The sequence below is a fragment of the Cucurbita pepo genome, chromosome 14 (genome assembly GCF_057944985.1).
Source record: "Cucurbita pepo subsp. pepo isolate OVF chromosome 14, ASM5794498v1, whole genome shotgun sequence".
Lineage (NCBI taxonomy): Eukaryota > Viridiplantae > Streptophyta > Magnoliopsida > Cucurbitales > Cucurbitaceae > Cucurbita > Cucurbita pepo.
This window is the reverse complement of record NC_141811.1, coordinates 11,833,850-11,847,172: the sequence shown is the minus strand read 5'-3', so window position 1 is coordinate 11,847,172 and position 13,323 is coordinate 11,833,850. Positions and strand designations below refer to the sequence as shown.

General features: G+C 39.6%; 1 protein-coding gene across 3 annotated transcripts; it reads right to left on the bottom strand.

Annotated features, from left to right (window-relative positions):
* Nucleotides 1-1,097: 1,097 nt before the first annotated feature.
* LOC111809914 (protein transport protein SEC16B homolog) lies at nucleotides 1,098-9,559 on the bottom strand. 3 transcript variants are annotated; one of them, XM_087117496.1, is made up of 14 exons: nucleotides 8,472-9,559; nucleotides 7,375-8,435; nucleotides 6,818-7,144; nucleotides 5,820-5,948; nucleotides 5,587-5,709; nucleotides 5,248-5,415; nucleotides 4,860-4,985; nucleotides 4,643-4,777; nucleotides 3,961-4,088; nucleotides 3,339-3,447; nucleotides 2,936-3,253; nucleotides 2,696-2,848; nucleotides 2,261-2,565; nucleotides 1,098-2,159 (listed from the first exon to the last, which is right to left on the bottom strand). In XM_087117496.1, exons 1-14 carry the CDS (start codon nucleotides 9,106-9,108, stop codon nucleotides 1,625-1,627), a joined length of 4,254 nt encoding a protein of 1,417 aa, XP_086973622.1. In that variant the 5' UTR covers nucleotides 9,109-9,559; the 3' UTR covers nucleotides 1,098-1,624. The 3 variants fall into 3 exon arrangements, with proteins under 3 accessions (XP_086973622.1, XP_086973623.1, XP_023552152.2); XM_087117497.1 differs by having other exon boundaries at nucleotides 7,375-9,081; nucleotides 9,184-9,559; XM_023696384.2 differs by having other exon boundaries at nucleotides 7,375-9,559.
* Between the last annotated feature and the right edge of the window lie 3,764 nt (nucleotides 9,560-13,323).

The following is a 13,323-nucleotide window of genomic DNA, read 5'->3' as shown; positions in this document are numbered from 1 at the left end:
GTGGAGATAGTTTTCACTATTAGAAGTAATTCGAGACAAACATGTAACATGAACGTGTTGTAGAGATGCAAAGGCATGTCGGGGCAATTAGGTGTCGAATCCCGAATTTCAAATCTTGATGTGAACCTTGGACATGAGGTGTTACAACGATTGAAAATGATTTTGTGGAAAGATAACACATAGTGTGTCTGAGTATAATGATGATCGCTAAAAAGGGATGATTGAAAAAGATTTTATAAAAGATTACACGGCGTGTGTCTGGATAGGATAATTAGCCACCAATGAGCACTAAAGAAAATTACATGTTGAGTGTCTAGGTAATTAACCACTAAGGTCTTTTGATTTCGTTATTTTAACCGTTTAAATGTTTGTATATCAGATCCCAATAGGGGAGTACCTAAAAACTCAACTTTTTCAGCACAGTGCCTAGTATCCATCATTTAGGGCTAGGACGATTGGAGAATCTAATCTCATTTACTCCCCTAGATTTCGTCTCTTAGTGTCAGTGTCGGCCTAGTAGAGTACTTTCACCGTTGGTGTTCTTTCCGATCTCTACGCATTTCACCGCTCCACCGGAAATCACATTTTCCTCTACCGTACTCCAACTTGGTAGTTTCCACTGCCTGTCCAGGGTTGAGCCCGAGAATTTGACGGCAAACTTAAAAAGCCACATATAGACTCTTTATGTCCAATCATTCTAGATAACGCTTGCCTCCTCTGTATTACCGCGGCTGCTGGCACAAAGTTAGCCGATGCAAATTCCCCAGATACCGTCATTGAGCAAAAATGACAAATAGGATCAAGAGAAGACCCATAGAATGACTTCATGTTGGAATGTTTTATTAAATTGCATGTCTTCGAAAGGTCTTTCAACCTCCAATATTGCACTCTTTGAAAAACAAATCAAAACAGACTTTAATTTCCACAAACATATGAATAATCAGCAACCTCCAAACTGCTTAATCCTTTGACATAAAATAGCTCAACGCAGTTCACTGCAAACATGGCTTCCACGGTCGTTGCAACCCCCTCGTAGCCATTATAAGGTAAAATGTTTTAAGAATACTCCAAGCCTCACATCCACATCTAAAAGCAAATTGCAATCACAAGGAACAAATCGTCTTATTCTTCACAATTCAGTACATTTTTCCATCTTAATGATGTTCAAATTTGAAGCACCTTAAGGGCCATTTTCTAGTCTCTGAAAAACGGGAGGGGCGGGCGGGCGGGCGGGCAGGCGGGGGGTTAATAAACAAAAGAGCTGTACAATGGTGCCAACAAAGGCCTTCTGTCTTTGCTTTTAATGTAAAATATCAGCTCCAGAAGTATCATACATTGGTAACTCCTAGGAGAGTAAAATGAACTCACATCTAAAGCATATAAAGCATATAGAGATGATTGTGGACTATATTTGTGTTCGTAAATTTCAGGGTTGGGAACAAAGAGATTTCAGAGAAAACAAAAAGGGCACATACTTGCTGAGGACTTGCTTTGATGAACTCTATATTCTGGTGCATACGACGACCGATCTTTTTATGCTGGAGAGATGCAGGCGCGACGATTGTATTCGAGTATCTGTGTGGGTCAACTAAGGAACAAAACTTCGTATTTACATGTTAACTACTTAAAGTTCCACCTCATGGAGGTCATCTCCCATGCCACCACCGCCAGTAATTGGTGCTTGGATGAAAGGTGGTGGTGGTGGTTCGCTAGGCATAAAAGAGGATGGAGGCATACCCAATTCTTCGCCGAGAGGTTTAAGCCCCGTCGGTTTATGAGGGGGGCTTAAGGCATCACTGAAGTTTGCACCACTCCATGATGCAGTTCGTCGGGAGTTATCTGTTGCAAAGGGCCCATTGACACTTTTATTTGCACCCTTCACTGAGATGTTTCCCAAGCTAGGGAACCTTTGCATAGGGATAGTTGATGAGGGACTAGAAAATGAATCGTTGGTGGTGGATGTTGAAGGATGTTCAATGGTTGTGGTGTCTTCCCGAGAGGATTCCGGTATAGTCTCCTCTGTCGGTTCGGCTGGCAATGCGGGACTTGGAACAAAGAATTTCGCACTGGCAGCAACCTTCGGCTTAATTGATGGAACGGAAGGTGACTGAAACAAGTTTGCTGAGCTCCCACTCCCTTGGTTGAAGGTGTCAACATACCTAACAAAATCAAACAAGACAGCTTGAGTTTCACTGAATGTTGCAACGAGAAAACATATGTTTCACTGAATGACACGCGAATTAAACATTTGATGTAGTACCTTGAACGAACGCCCATCCGTCCTCGAGCTGAGAATTGGTTTGAACTTGGTGGGATAGGGGGGATTCCGGAACTATTTTCTGCAGGAATAGGATTGGGACTTGCAAACTCCACATTTCCATCATGGGATGGTGCTTCTTTCTTTAGTGTAGATCTCAAGTTGTAATCAGCACCACCATTCTGGAATGTTGTAGTTGTAGGAGGTGGTGGTAAGGCTGGCTCTTCTGCTGGAGACTCGGCACCTTCCTCGACCCATCTCTTCAGCTTTTCATCATAATAAAATTTGTTCTTGTCACCCAATTTCGCCTTCAGTAACACAACCGAAAAAGAAAAACAAATGTAAGTGGCGAATAGAAAAGATATAGGCAACGCGTTTGAAAGAATAGAATACAAAGATCTCGAGGAAAATCTAGAAAAATCTGATGCGAGTAACAACCTGTCGACCCAGGCGAGGTCTCAAGACTAATCCAACAGTCTTTTGAAGCAATTGTGAACCAAAACCAAAACGAGTAAAACGAGATGCTCTTGAATCTGATGTTTTTCCTTGACTATCAGCTGACATTGATTCCTTTGAAGAACTGATCTGATTCTGTTGCAAATAATAGAATTGATCACTTGATCTGGTAAATCTTTTTCAGCAGTGACAGCGTAAAAATGAAAATTACAAACATCACACCTGTCTTGGAGTTCTTCCAAAATCTGGCTCTGAAACACTCCTGTTTGAAACTGTCATCTTACTGCTATCGGCAGTCCGCTCACTTATGGGCTCCATTGAAGCAGATGGAATTAACGATGACATCGCCATTGTTGACTGACTAGTTGATACTCTCGGGACCACTGGCTCATGATAATGTTCATTATCATGAATATTGCCATGTGAAGTTGATGGTATAGGAGGTGGCAAGCCCCCGACAACACGATGTGCGGTACTGTCAAAAAAGTTGAGCAGTTTCCCGACTAATTTTGTGGGGGCCAAATTTGCTGTGTATCCACCCTACGGGTTGTATGCAAATTGTATAAACATCTATTGAAACTGCCTCAATGTTTTAGTTCTGAAACCAAGAAAATGAGATGAATACCTGTTGATGGGCTCTAATCCTCTCCTCAAGAGAAAACAGCAACTGCTTCCATGTTTCAACTTCAGGTGCACGACCAGTTTTAAGTGACTTCAAAACTGCTTGGCAATACCTGATTCAAATTCCAGAATATCGTGTTCTTGTAAGATCATCGAAAACCCGAAATCATTCGAATAAGGATAAGAAATCTTGATAGTCTATTTGGCCTCTCTCAAAGGACTAGAGGATGCAGGTACAGAATTTTTATTGATTTTGGTCTCAAATACTAAATCGTTTCCTGACTCAGCACAATAGATATTCTATTTTTATTTTTTTGGAACATGATATGAATCACAATAGATAGTATTCTTGGGAATATTCTTTTGAAAATGCTAAAATCCCTTGGATAAACAATATGAATGCTCTTCTTTGGGGTGCTAACGTTACAACGTTCGGGGGACCTTAGGCGCTTTAAGTGAAAATGAAGAAATTATTACTTTTTTCCATTTTTCAGTCTCGAGATTGTTATTCAAAATATATAAATCCAGGAGGATCCTGGTCCTCTCTTTTTCATAATTTTTTGCTTTTTTGATGTATAATTCTTATCCAAAGGAAAAAAGAAATGTAAACCAGTGAAGGCACTTACTTCAATGAGTCTGAAACTTTCCCCACTTCTGCTAACATGTATGCATATATGAGCTTATATGGCTGAAATGGTAGAAGGATGAACTGAGAGTTTCCAAGAACTTTGGAGTATTCGTATAATTCAGTTCTCTGTCCAGATACACAAGTAAATTCTGTATGAATTTATGAAGTAAATCATTAAAAAAATAAATAAAGGAAAGAAGTGCTTACAACAGAAGACTGCTGGAAATAATTGTAAAACAACATCGGTACGATACACGAAAGGAAAATTTCCAATGAGTAGCAGACAGCATATGCTAAAGCAGAGGGAAACCCGATATTGTAAAGATCAGAAACTAAATTTATCCAAAGATCAAGAACACCACAAAGAGAAGTTATTTTCTAAAAATGTAGGGCACCTATATGAGAACAGGGACAGTAGAATGCATGTTTTTAAATATATACAAGAAGAAGTAAAAAATCAATCATTTTTGTTTCCATTTTTCAAAAAAATTAAGAGTTTGAATACTTTTAGCTCATTCCTGATAATTGTTTGTTTTATATCTTCTTATGTCTACAAGTATCCGCACATTTTTATTAACAAGTGTTCAACACATGCCCAATAAATGTCATACCCATATCCACACATTACTAAACTTGATCATACGACTGATCGTGTTTCATGGAATATATCTAATGAATACCTGGATAGCCTCTGGGCTAGCATAAGTACGAGGAAATTTCCAGTGATCAGCTCCAATAAGACAGAGTCTAGCACTGTCTGAATATGACTCGAAGTTCGCCTCGGCAACTAAATAGCAAATGTGAGCAGCAGTTATCTGAAAATGTTGCCCACCCGATTCAGGTTATGAAACATTCAATGAAACATCAGTCGCAAATATTTTTCAGAAATAATCTAACCTCACTCCTTTCCTTCCATAAGGAGTCTCCAAGGTGAATAATTACAAGTTCATCATCTTTTGTCCTGTTGGCAGTTATCACTGCTAAATTTTCTTCCCAATCATCCAGCATACTATTTGCAGAAAACTGTGAATATGACACACAGAACAACACATGAGCTTCGTACGGGACAAATACCCGAATAATAATAAAAAGAAAACATCACATATCCTGAAAAATTAAGAAAAGTTGATCTTCACTGCTCTCCCATTACAGAGTTGGTTTCCATTTCATTAAGGAAAAGAAAATACTATCCATTGTAGCAACATAGTTGAGTTAAGGGACAAGGCGTCACAGCAACAATACAGGATATATTTTTAAGATGCAAATCATCTCGACCCTACATCACCTGTGAAGAGTTTTGAGTCATGCTACCACCCAGAGGATTGATGTTAGGCGTCGTAACTGTAGAAAAGACTTCTGCTGGTTGCCCAGCTATAAGCAGGCATAGGGTCCGCAAAGGCGATCCAGGTACCAATTGCTTAAGAGCCATTTGCTTTACAGTATCAATGTAAAACTGCAAAATTCAAAATGCACGCTATACATAAATAAGACTTCAAATATAAGTTGTTTTCACCAAATATATGCATTTGAGAATCCAAGACATAATCTAAGAAGGATGGGTAGCAAAGATAAAACCCAACAGGAAAAATAAATAAATAAATAAATAAAAACAAAACAAACTAACCTGGTTGCCAAGCTGTGAAGCAAGAACAAGGGCAGGTCCCCATAACTGACCTTCTTGTGCACATTGTAAAGCCTCTTTTTTTCTACCAGATACTAGATGACTTTGAACCTCAGAAGCAGTTGCCTAGAACATGCACCAAGAAAATGTTACATCACCCAGAAGCTAATGATTTACTCTTGTTTCAATCTCGTTATCATGTATTTGCTTTAGAATGGAGAATTATCAATTAATACCCGTATTTGTCCTTCAGAAGGCAATATTTGCAAGCAGTGACTAAGCGAATGATAATTATTGAATTGCACACCATTCTCCTTGGCAGAAGCAAAAAGATTGGCAACTGCTGATTCTGGATTGTCACTTTCCTGATAAAAAATACAAGTATAAATTAGGACGAAATGTAGTTGAAGTGTTCATAAAGAACAGAGTTGGAACATTGCCCATGGGCATAGTGTAAGGATAGCTCAGAACGGTGCAACAATAAGTTGTAACAAACCAAAGGTTCAATAATTAAACTACGAGAAAGAGAACTGGACAAATAATTTGAATTTTTCATTTATCAATTAAATTGTTTCTCTTCTGAAAAATTGACCTTTAATTGAAACAATAATTAAATATATACTTCTTCATACATTGCTCTTTTAAATCACTCATTTGCACACACATATATTGGCAGGAGAGAAAGCTCTTTGGAAGCAAGAGCAATAGATATCGAAAGCTATGTGAGGACTCTGAATAAGATGCAGAAAAAACTCGGAATTAGATAGTGTTAAATAATATATTAGGAGTAAATTGGCCCAACACATCACAAGAAATCTCCAAAGCCACAATAATCAGTGTAACACGTACATGAATGTCACTAGTCACACTTAAAAATATATCTCCGACAAGCGATCTATTGGATAAGAAAAAGCTTCCAAAATAGGCAAAAGAAAACACCCTGGTGGGCAAAGGGAGCAGGAGTTCCTTCCCCAACAGAACTACAAGTAGACCTTCCAATCTAAATTAATAAGGAATGTGGAGTAATAAAAAAAAAGCTTGTGTTGGCTACTCCAATTAGATAAGTTTTTTATTAACTCCATGGCCGTCCTCTCAGGGAGATATCTCAACTCCTCATTTGGCCATAATGTCAACAATGTAAATTTAAATGTAAACAAATAAAGATAAGATTGGCCATAATGTCAAACACCCATAATGTCAAACACATTTATACTCTAGGGGGGGAGGAAGTTACCCCCAACACAGTGTCTGTGCCAAATGGTGATCGGAGTTTCCCGTAATGCTGATGGCCTATTTTAAGCAAATTAAGAAGCAGCCTCAATGCTTCGCCTTTTCTGTAATGCATTCCTGATGATTCACAATGTGCAATCCTTTCATCAATCCATTTCTGCAACTCTTTATTCCCCACACTTCCACCAACTAATGGACCAGGAAAGGAATGTTGGCAGATAGCACTGAAGTAATCGCTTGCACCAACATTATTGCCAATAGCGTTGGCATTAGTGTTACCCATGACAACTTCCATCATGTTCAGGACAGAAATTGTGCCTCCAACAGGATCCTTCACAAGTAACAAAGATGACAGATCAGAGTAGACTCGACGCATCCGAATGAATAAATCTTGAAATATTTTTAATTTGAAGTAGCACACAGCGGGACATGATTATTTTGATTGTGGTATATGTATCGACAAGTAAAATATTAAAGCCAACACCTGCAACAGAGTATTTTCCTGCCTATTAGCCTATATGCAACAAGAGGGAAACAGACAGAGAAAAAGGGTGTCCTAACCTGACTACCATAAGTTGAGTTTCCAAACGAGCTGCTTTCTTTCACCACTACAAGTTTACCTCCAAATCCAAATGTTACCAATGCATGTGGAGGACGTCCAGCAGAAGATCTTCCAACATTTGAAGCATAAGAAGACTGATGATGACCTCCGTGAAAAGATTGTTGAATATTAGTCACCTGTTTCTGATTGCTATAATAGTCACTCGATAGAGACACATGTTCATGTTCCTTCGAATTTTCCCGATGAACCTGATGACCATAATCCATAGTTGAGGGGAAGCTATTTAAGCTGGTAGGTCCATTGACGTCACTACGACCCTGACTTGGTTGGAAATATGATGGAACTGTTCCATAAGAACTAATAGACTTCTGCTGCTCATTTCTTACAGAAAAATCAGGACTCGAAGACGTATCCACTAGCTGCTTTCCACCAAAAGTTGGCTCAGCCTGAGATGAAACACTTTCTGTTGGCCAGCTAGTCAAACTCTGTTGATTTTCATTATGGTGAGACCCTATCAATTTGTCATCTAGGCCTTGATTATTCACATCGCTCGATCCATAATCGTTAGGCTGCACATTATCACCATACATACTACTGTTGCTATAATTATAGCTATAAGCTGATACATGCTCGTTTTGATTATGCTGAGCTTCATTAGTTGTTTTAATTGATGAATTATAGGATTCCAAGGAGCACCATACTTGAGAAATTGTGTCGTAATACCAACCGGGGTATTGAGGATCGAAATACATATGTTCGGGGTACCCAGTATTTCCTTGTGATACATGATTCAAGTTAGAAACACCCTCTGTCGTGCTAGCCTCAGTTACAGTGCCAACAACAGACTGAGCAGTTTGTAAATATGCCACCTCTGTTTTTGTGGCAGAAACATCAGGCCATTCGCCGTTCAAATTACTATCAAAGGTAGCTTGGACATTCGCCACTGCAACAGAGTTCTCTACTTGATACCATTGCCCCGAAACCGAATCATATTTCCACCCTGGATAGAGATCTTCCCACTGCTGACTGCTACTCAAATCATTCTCAGCCGAAACTTGATGTGTGGATCCTTCATAAACTTGATGATCATTTTGATCTGTGGATCCTTCATAAACTTGATGATCATTTTGATATGGCACATAATTAACAGAGTTGTTTGCATGGTTCTCTTCTGCACTAGATTTAACCATCGTTTCACCATTCAAATTATTCTCCAAGGATCCACTGAGAGGCCCTGCGTCATTGTTACCCAAATCATTGAAAAAATCCGAATATGATCCAAACCCCTGCCCCCAATTTTGCGATGAACCAGCATGAAACGAACTCCATCCTACCTCCTTTATGGCCGGACCACCAGATTCACCGCTCTTGCCCGCCAACGAATCGGAGGTCGACTCTGATCCAAAATCATCATTACCCCCTACAGAATTAGAAGAAACCAAAGCAGCCTTCTCTTCTGCATGTGCTCCCAATGCCCCTGGATCAGCCTCCACGAAGCCCTTCTCCCCTATGGCTTCATGCCCATGGTCACCAACACCACCAGAATCCTTGAATGTATTGTCTGCATCATTCATACTCAGATTAGAAAACGCCTTGGCATCGTCAGAATCATTTCCATCAAGGAATTTGGATCCTGAATCATCGCCCTCCACATACTCATCTTCCACCAATTTATCAAAAAATTCTTCATCTGTCTGATCCTCCACCTGAAATGGAGGAGGATTGGGAGCCATCTTTTAAACCCTAAACACGCCCCCCCCCCCCCCCCAAATTCACACCAAACCCGAAGAACAAATCCGAATTCTCACCTCAACCAATTCGATTACAGCTAAAACCGCAGTATATAGACCGAGAGATCCAGCCCTAATCGATCAAATGCACCTCAATACCACTTCCCCCAACTACGCAAGCTCTAATCCAATACATCCAACCCTAAAACGAGCAAGATCCGGCTACTCTGAAACCTCTCCAATCAAGCAACGAGAAATCAAGTAACAAGGATTACCAAAATCAAAAAGAAACACACACACACACACACACACACAATTCTAAACATACACTAAAATTCAACGCATTGTGCGCAGCGCAAAGCCATGAATTCTAGCACAAGAGACATAATAACTTACAGATCTACAGAAGGATTTGCAACGAAATGTCACAGAAAAAAAAAATAATAAAGAAAAAATAAAGAAAAAAAGGAAAAAAAAACCCTGAAATAAGCACCACCCACCCAATGAGCTTCGGTTTTTTTTTTTTTTTTTTAATTAATCTCTAAAATATATTTTTTTTATTTTTAATATTTTCGTATTAATTTTATTTTTATAATTAATTAATTGGGATTAATAATAGGTGTGTTTAGTAATGTTATCCTGTTTCTTATTTCTTATTTTAAAAATATTTTTTAAAGAATTATTTTAGATATAAATTATCTAAAATGACTTTTCTATTAATAAATAGTCATTTTTAATAAGAAATAGAAATATATATATTTAATTCGACATGAAAATAAGAATTAAATAATTAATTTATTTTTTAGTCAAATAATTTTTTTTTAATTTCAAACAATAGAAAACAAAAATGCTGCCTTCCCACGTGAAAAACATGATTTCTCTCTCCTCATAATTTTCTCTCTCTTATCTTTTTTTTTTTCCTTTTAAAAAATATTAAAAACCATATGTAAAATAATATATATATATATATATATATATATATATATATATATATATATATATATATATATATATACATGGACGAACACGACTCTCTACAATGGTATGATATTGTCCACTTTGAGCATAAGCTCTCATGGTTTTGCTTTGAGATTCCCCAAAATGTCTCGTACCAATTGAGAGAGTATTCATTGATTATAAATCCATGATCATTCCATAAATTAGCCAATGTGGAACTTTCATCATCCAACACCTACTTTCGAACAAAGTACGTCTCCCCTTAATCGAGGCTCGACTTCTTTTTCTTTTGGAGTTGTAGTCATTTTTTTACTATGCTTTTGAGGAGGCTCGACTCCTTTTCTTTTGGAGTCCTTTGTTCGACATTTGAGGATTGGCACAACTAAGTTTAGGGCATGGCTTTGATACCATGTTAGACGAACACGACTCTCCACAATGGTATGATATTGTCAACTTTGGGCATAATAGGACTTTCATCATCTAACAAGATGCACGTAAAATATTATAAAACATATATATGGTAACAAAAAAATTAATAAATTTTCCAAGAAGAAAATATTAAGGTTTAATTTTTGTCCAAATGGGGCAAGTTTTTTAAGAACGTTAATTTTGTGCATGGACTAGAATTAATTTCATACCAAGTTTGATTTCATTGAAATTAACAATTTTTTTCTAGGAGTTACCATTAAATTGTCGGTTTAATTAAATAAAAATTGGAAGTTTTTATGAATTTTTCGAATATTCATACGATATAATATCATTAACCTTTAAATCGTTCTATTGAAAGATTACCAATTTAGTTTTGGGGATTATTGGGAGTGAGTCCCACATTGGTTAATTTAGAGGAAGATCATGGGTTTATAAGTGACGAATACTATCTCTATTTGTATGAGGCCTTTTGGGAAGCCCAAAGCAAAATCATGAGAGTTTATGTTTGAAGTGGATAATATTATACCATTGTGGAGAGTCGGGATTTCTAACATGGGTATTAGAACCATGCCCTAAACTTAGCTATGACAATGAATCCTCAAATATCGAACAAAGAGGGTATATTTTGTTTGAGGGCTTGAGAGAAAGGAGTCGAGCCTCGATTAAGGGGAGAATTGTTGAGAATTATAGCGGTGGGCTTGAGCTGAGGCGACTATTCGAGAGGCTCATAAGCGATTATTGGGAGTGAGTCCCTAGTCCCTAAAAGGCGGCTATTCGAGAGGCTCATAAGCGATTATTGGGAGTGAGTCCCTAGTCCCTAAAAGGCGGCTATCCGAGAGGCTCATAAGCGATTATTGGGAGTGAGTCCCTAGTCCCTAAAAGGCGGCTATCCGAGAGGCTCATAAGCCTCAGGAAGGCTTATAGCGGTGGGCTTGAGCTGTTACAAATGGTATCAGAGCACTTTGTTCGAGGGCCTCGAGAGAAAGGAGTCGAGCCTTGATTAAGGGGAGGATTGCGCGGTGGGCTTAAGCCTCAGGAAGGGGCTTATAATAGCAGTGGGCTTGAGCTGTTACAAATGGTATCAGAGCACTTTGTTCGAGAGCCTCGAGAGAAAGGAGTCGAGCCTTGATTAAGGGGAGGATTGCGCGGTGGGCTTAAGCCTCAGGAAGGGGCTTATAATAGCAGTGGGCTTGAGCTGTTACAAATGGTATCAGAGCACTTTGTTCGAGAGCCTCGAGAGAAAGGAGTCGAGCCTTGATTAAGGGGAGGATTGCGCGGTGGGCTTAAGCCTCAGGAAGGGGCTTATAATAGCAGTGGGCTTGAGCTGTTACAAATGGTATCAGAGCACTTTGTTCGAGAGCCTCGAGAGAAAGGAGTCGAGCCTTGATTAAGGGGAGGATTGCGCGGTGGGCTTAAGCCTCAGGAAGGGGCTTATAATAGCAGTGGGCTTGAGCTGTTACAAATGGTATCAGAGCACTTTGTTCGAGGGCCTCGAGAGAAAGGAGTCGAGCCTTGATTAAGGGGAGGATTGCGCGGTGGGCTTAAGCCTCAGGAAGGGGCTTATAATAGCAGTGGGCTTGAGCTGTTACAAATGGTATCAGAGCACTTTGTTCGAGGGCCTCGAGAGAAAGGAGTCGAGCCTTGATTAAGGGGAGGATTGCGCGGTGGGCTTAAGCCTCAGGAAGGGGCTTATAATAGCAGTGGGCTTGAGCTGTTACAAATGGTATCAGAGCACTTTGTTCGAGAGCCTCGAGAGAAAGGAGTCGAGCCTTGATTAAGGGGAGGATTGCGCGGTGGGCTTAAGCCTCAGGAAGGGGCTTATAATAGCAGTGGGCTTGAGCTGTTACAAATGGTATCAGAGCACTTTGTTCGAGGGCCTCGAGAGAAAGGAGTCGAGCCTTGATTAAGGGGAGGATTGCGCGGTGGGCTTAAGCCTCAGGAAGGGGCTTATAATAGCAGTGGGCTTGAGCTGTTACAAATGGTATCAGAGCACTTTGTTCGAGGGCCTCGAGAGAAAGGAGTCGAGCCTTGATTAAGGGGAGGATTGCGCGGTGGGCTTAAGCCTCAGGAAGGGGCTTATAATAGCAGTGGGCTTGAGCTGTTACAAATGGTATCAGAGCACTTTGTTCGAGAGCCTCGAGAGAAAGGAGTCGAGCCTCGATTAAGGAGAGGATTGCTGAGTTGCTGAGGATTATTGGGAGTGGGTCCCTAAGAGGAGGCTATCCGAGAGGGCTTATAGCAGTGGACTTTTGAGTTGTTACAAATGGTATTAGACACAAACATTTTAAAAATTTGGAAGCCCAGAGCACGATGTGCTAGACACGGTTAACCTCTCCCTATCACAAACATTTTAAAAATCTGGAAGCCTAGAGCATGAGTGCAAATGAGGACGGAGCCCTCAATGTGGTAGATTGTGAAATCCCACCTGGTTAACCTCTCCCCAGCACAAACATTTGTTACAAATGGTATTAGACACAAACATTTTAAAAATTTGGAAGCCCAGAGCACGATGTGCTAGACACGGTTAACCTCTCCCTATCACAAACATTTTAAAAATCTGGAAGCCTAGAGCATGAGTGCAAATGAGGACGGAGCCCTCAATGTGGTAGATTGTGAAATCCCACCTGGTTAACCTCTCCCCAGCACAAACATTTGTTACAAATGGTATTAGACACAAACATTTTAAAAATTTGGAAGCCCAGAGCACGATGTGCTAGACACGGTTAACTTCTCCCTATCACAAACATTTTAAAAATCTGGAAGCCTAGAGCATGAGTGCAAATGAGGACGGAGCCCCCAATGTGGTAGATTGTGAAATCCCACCTGGTTAAC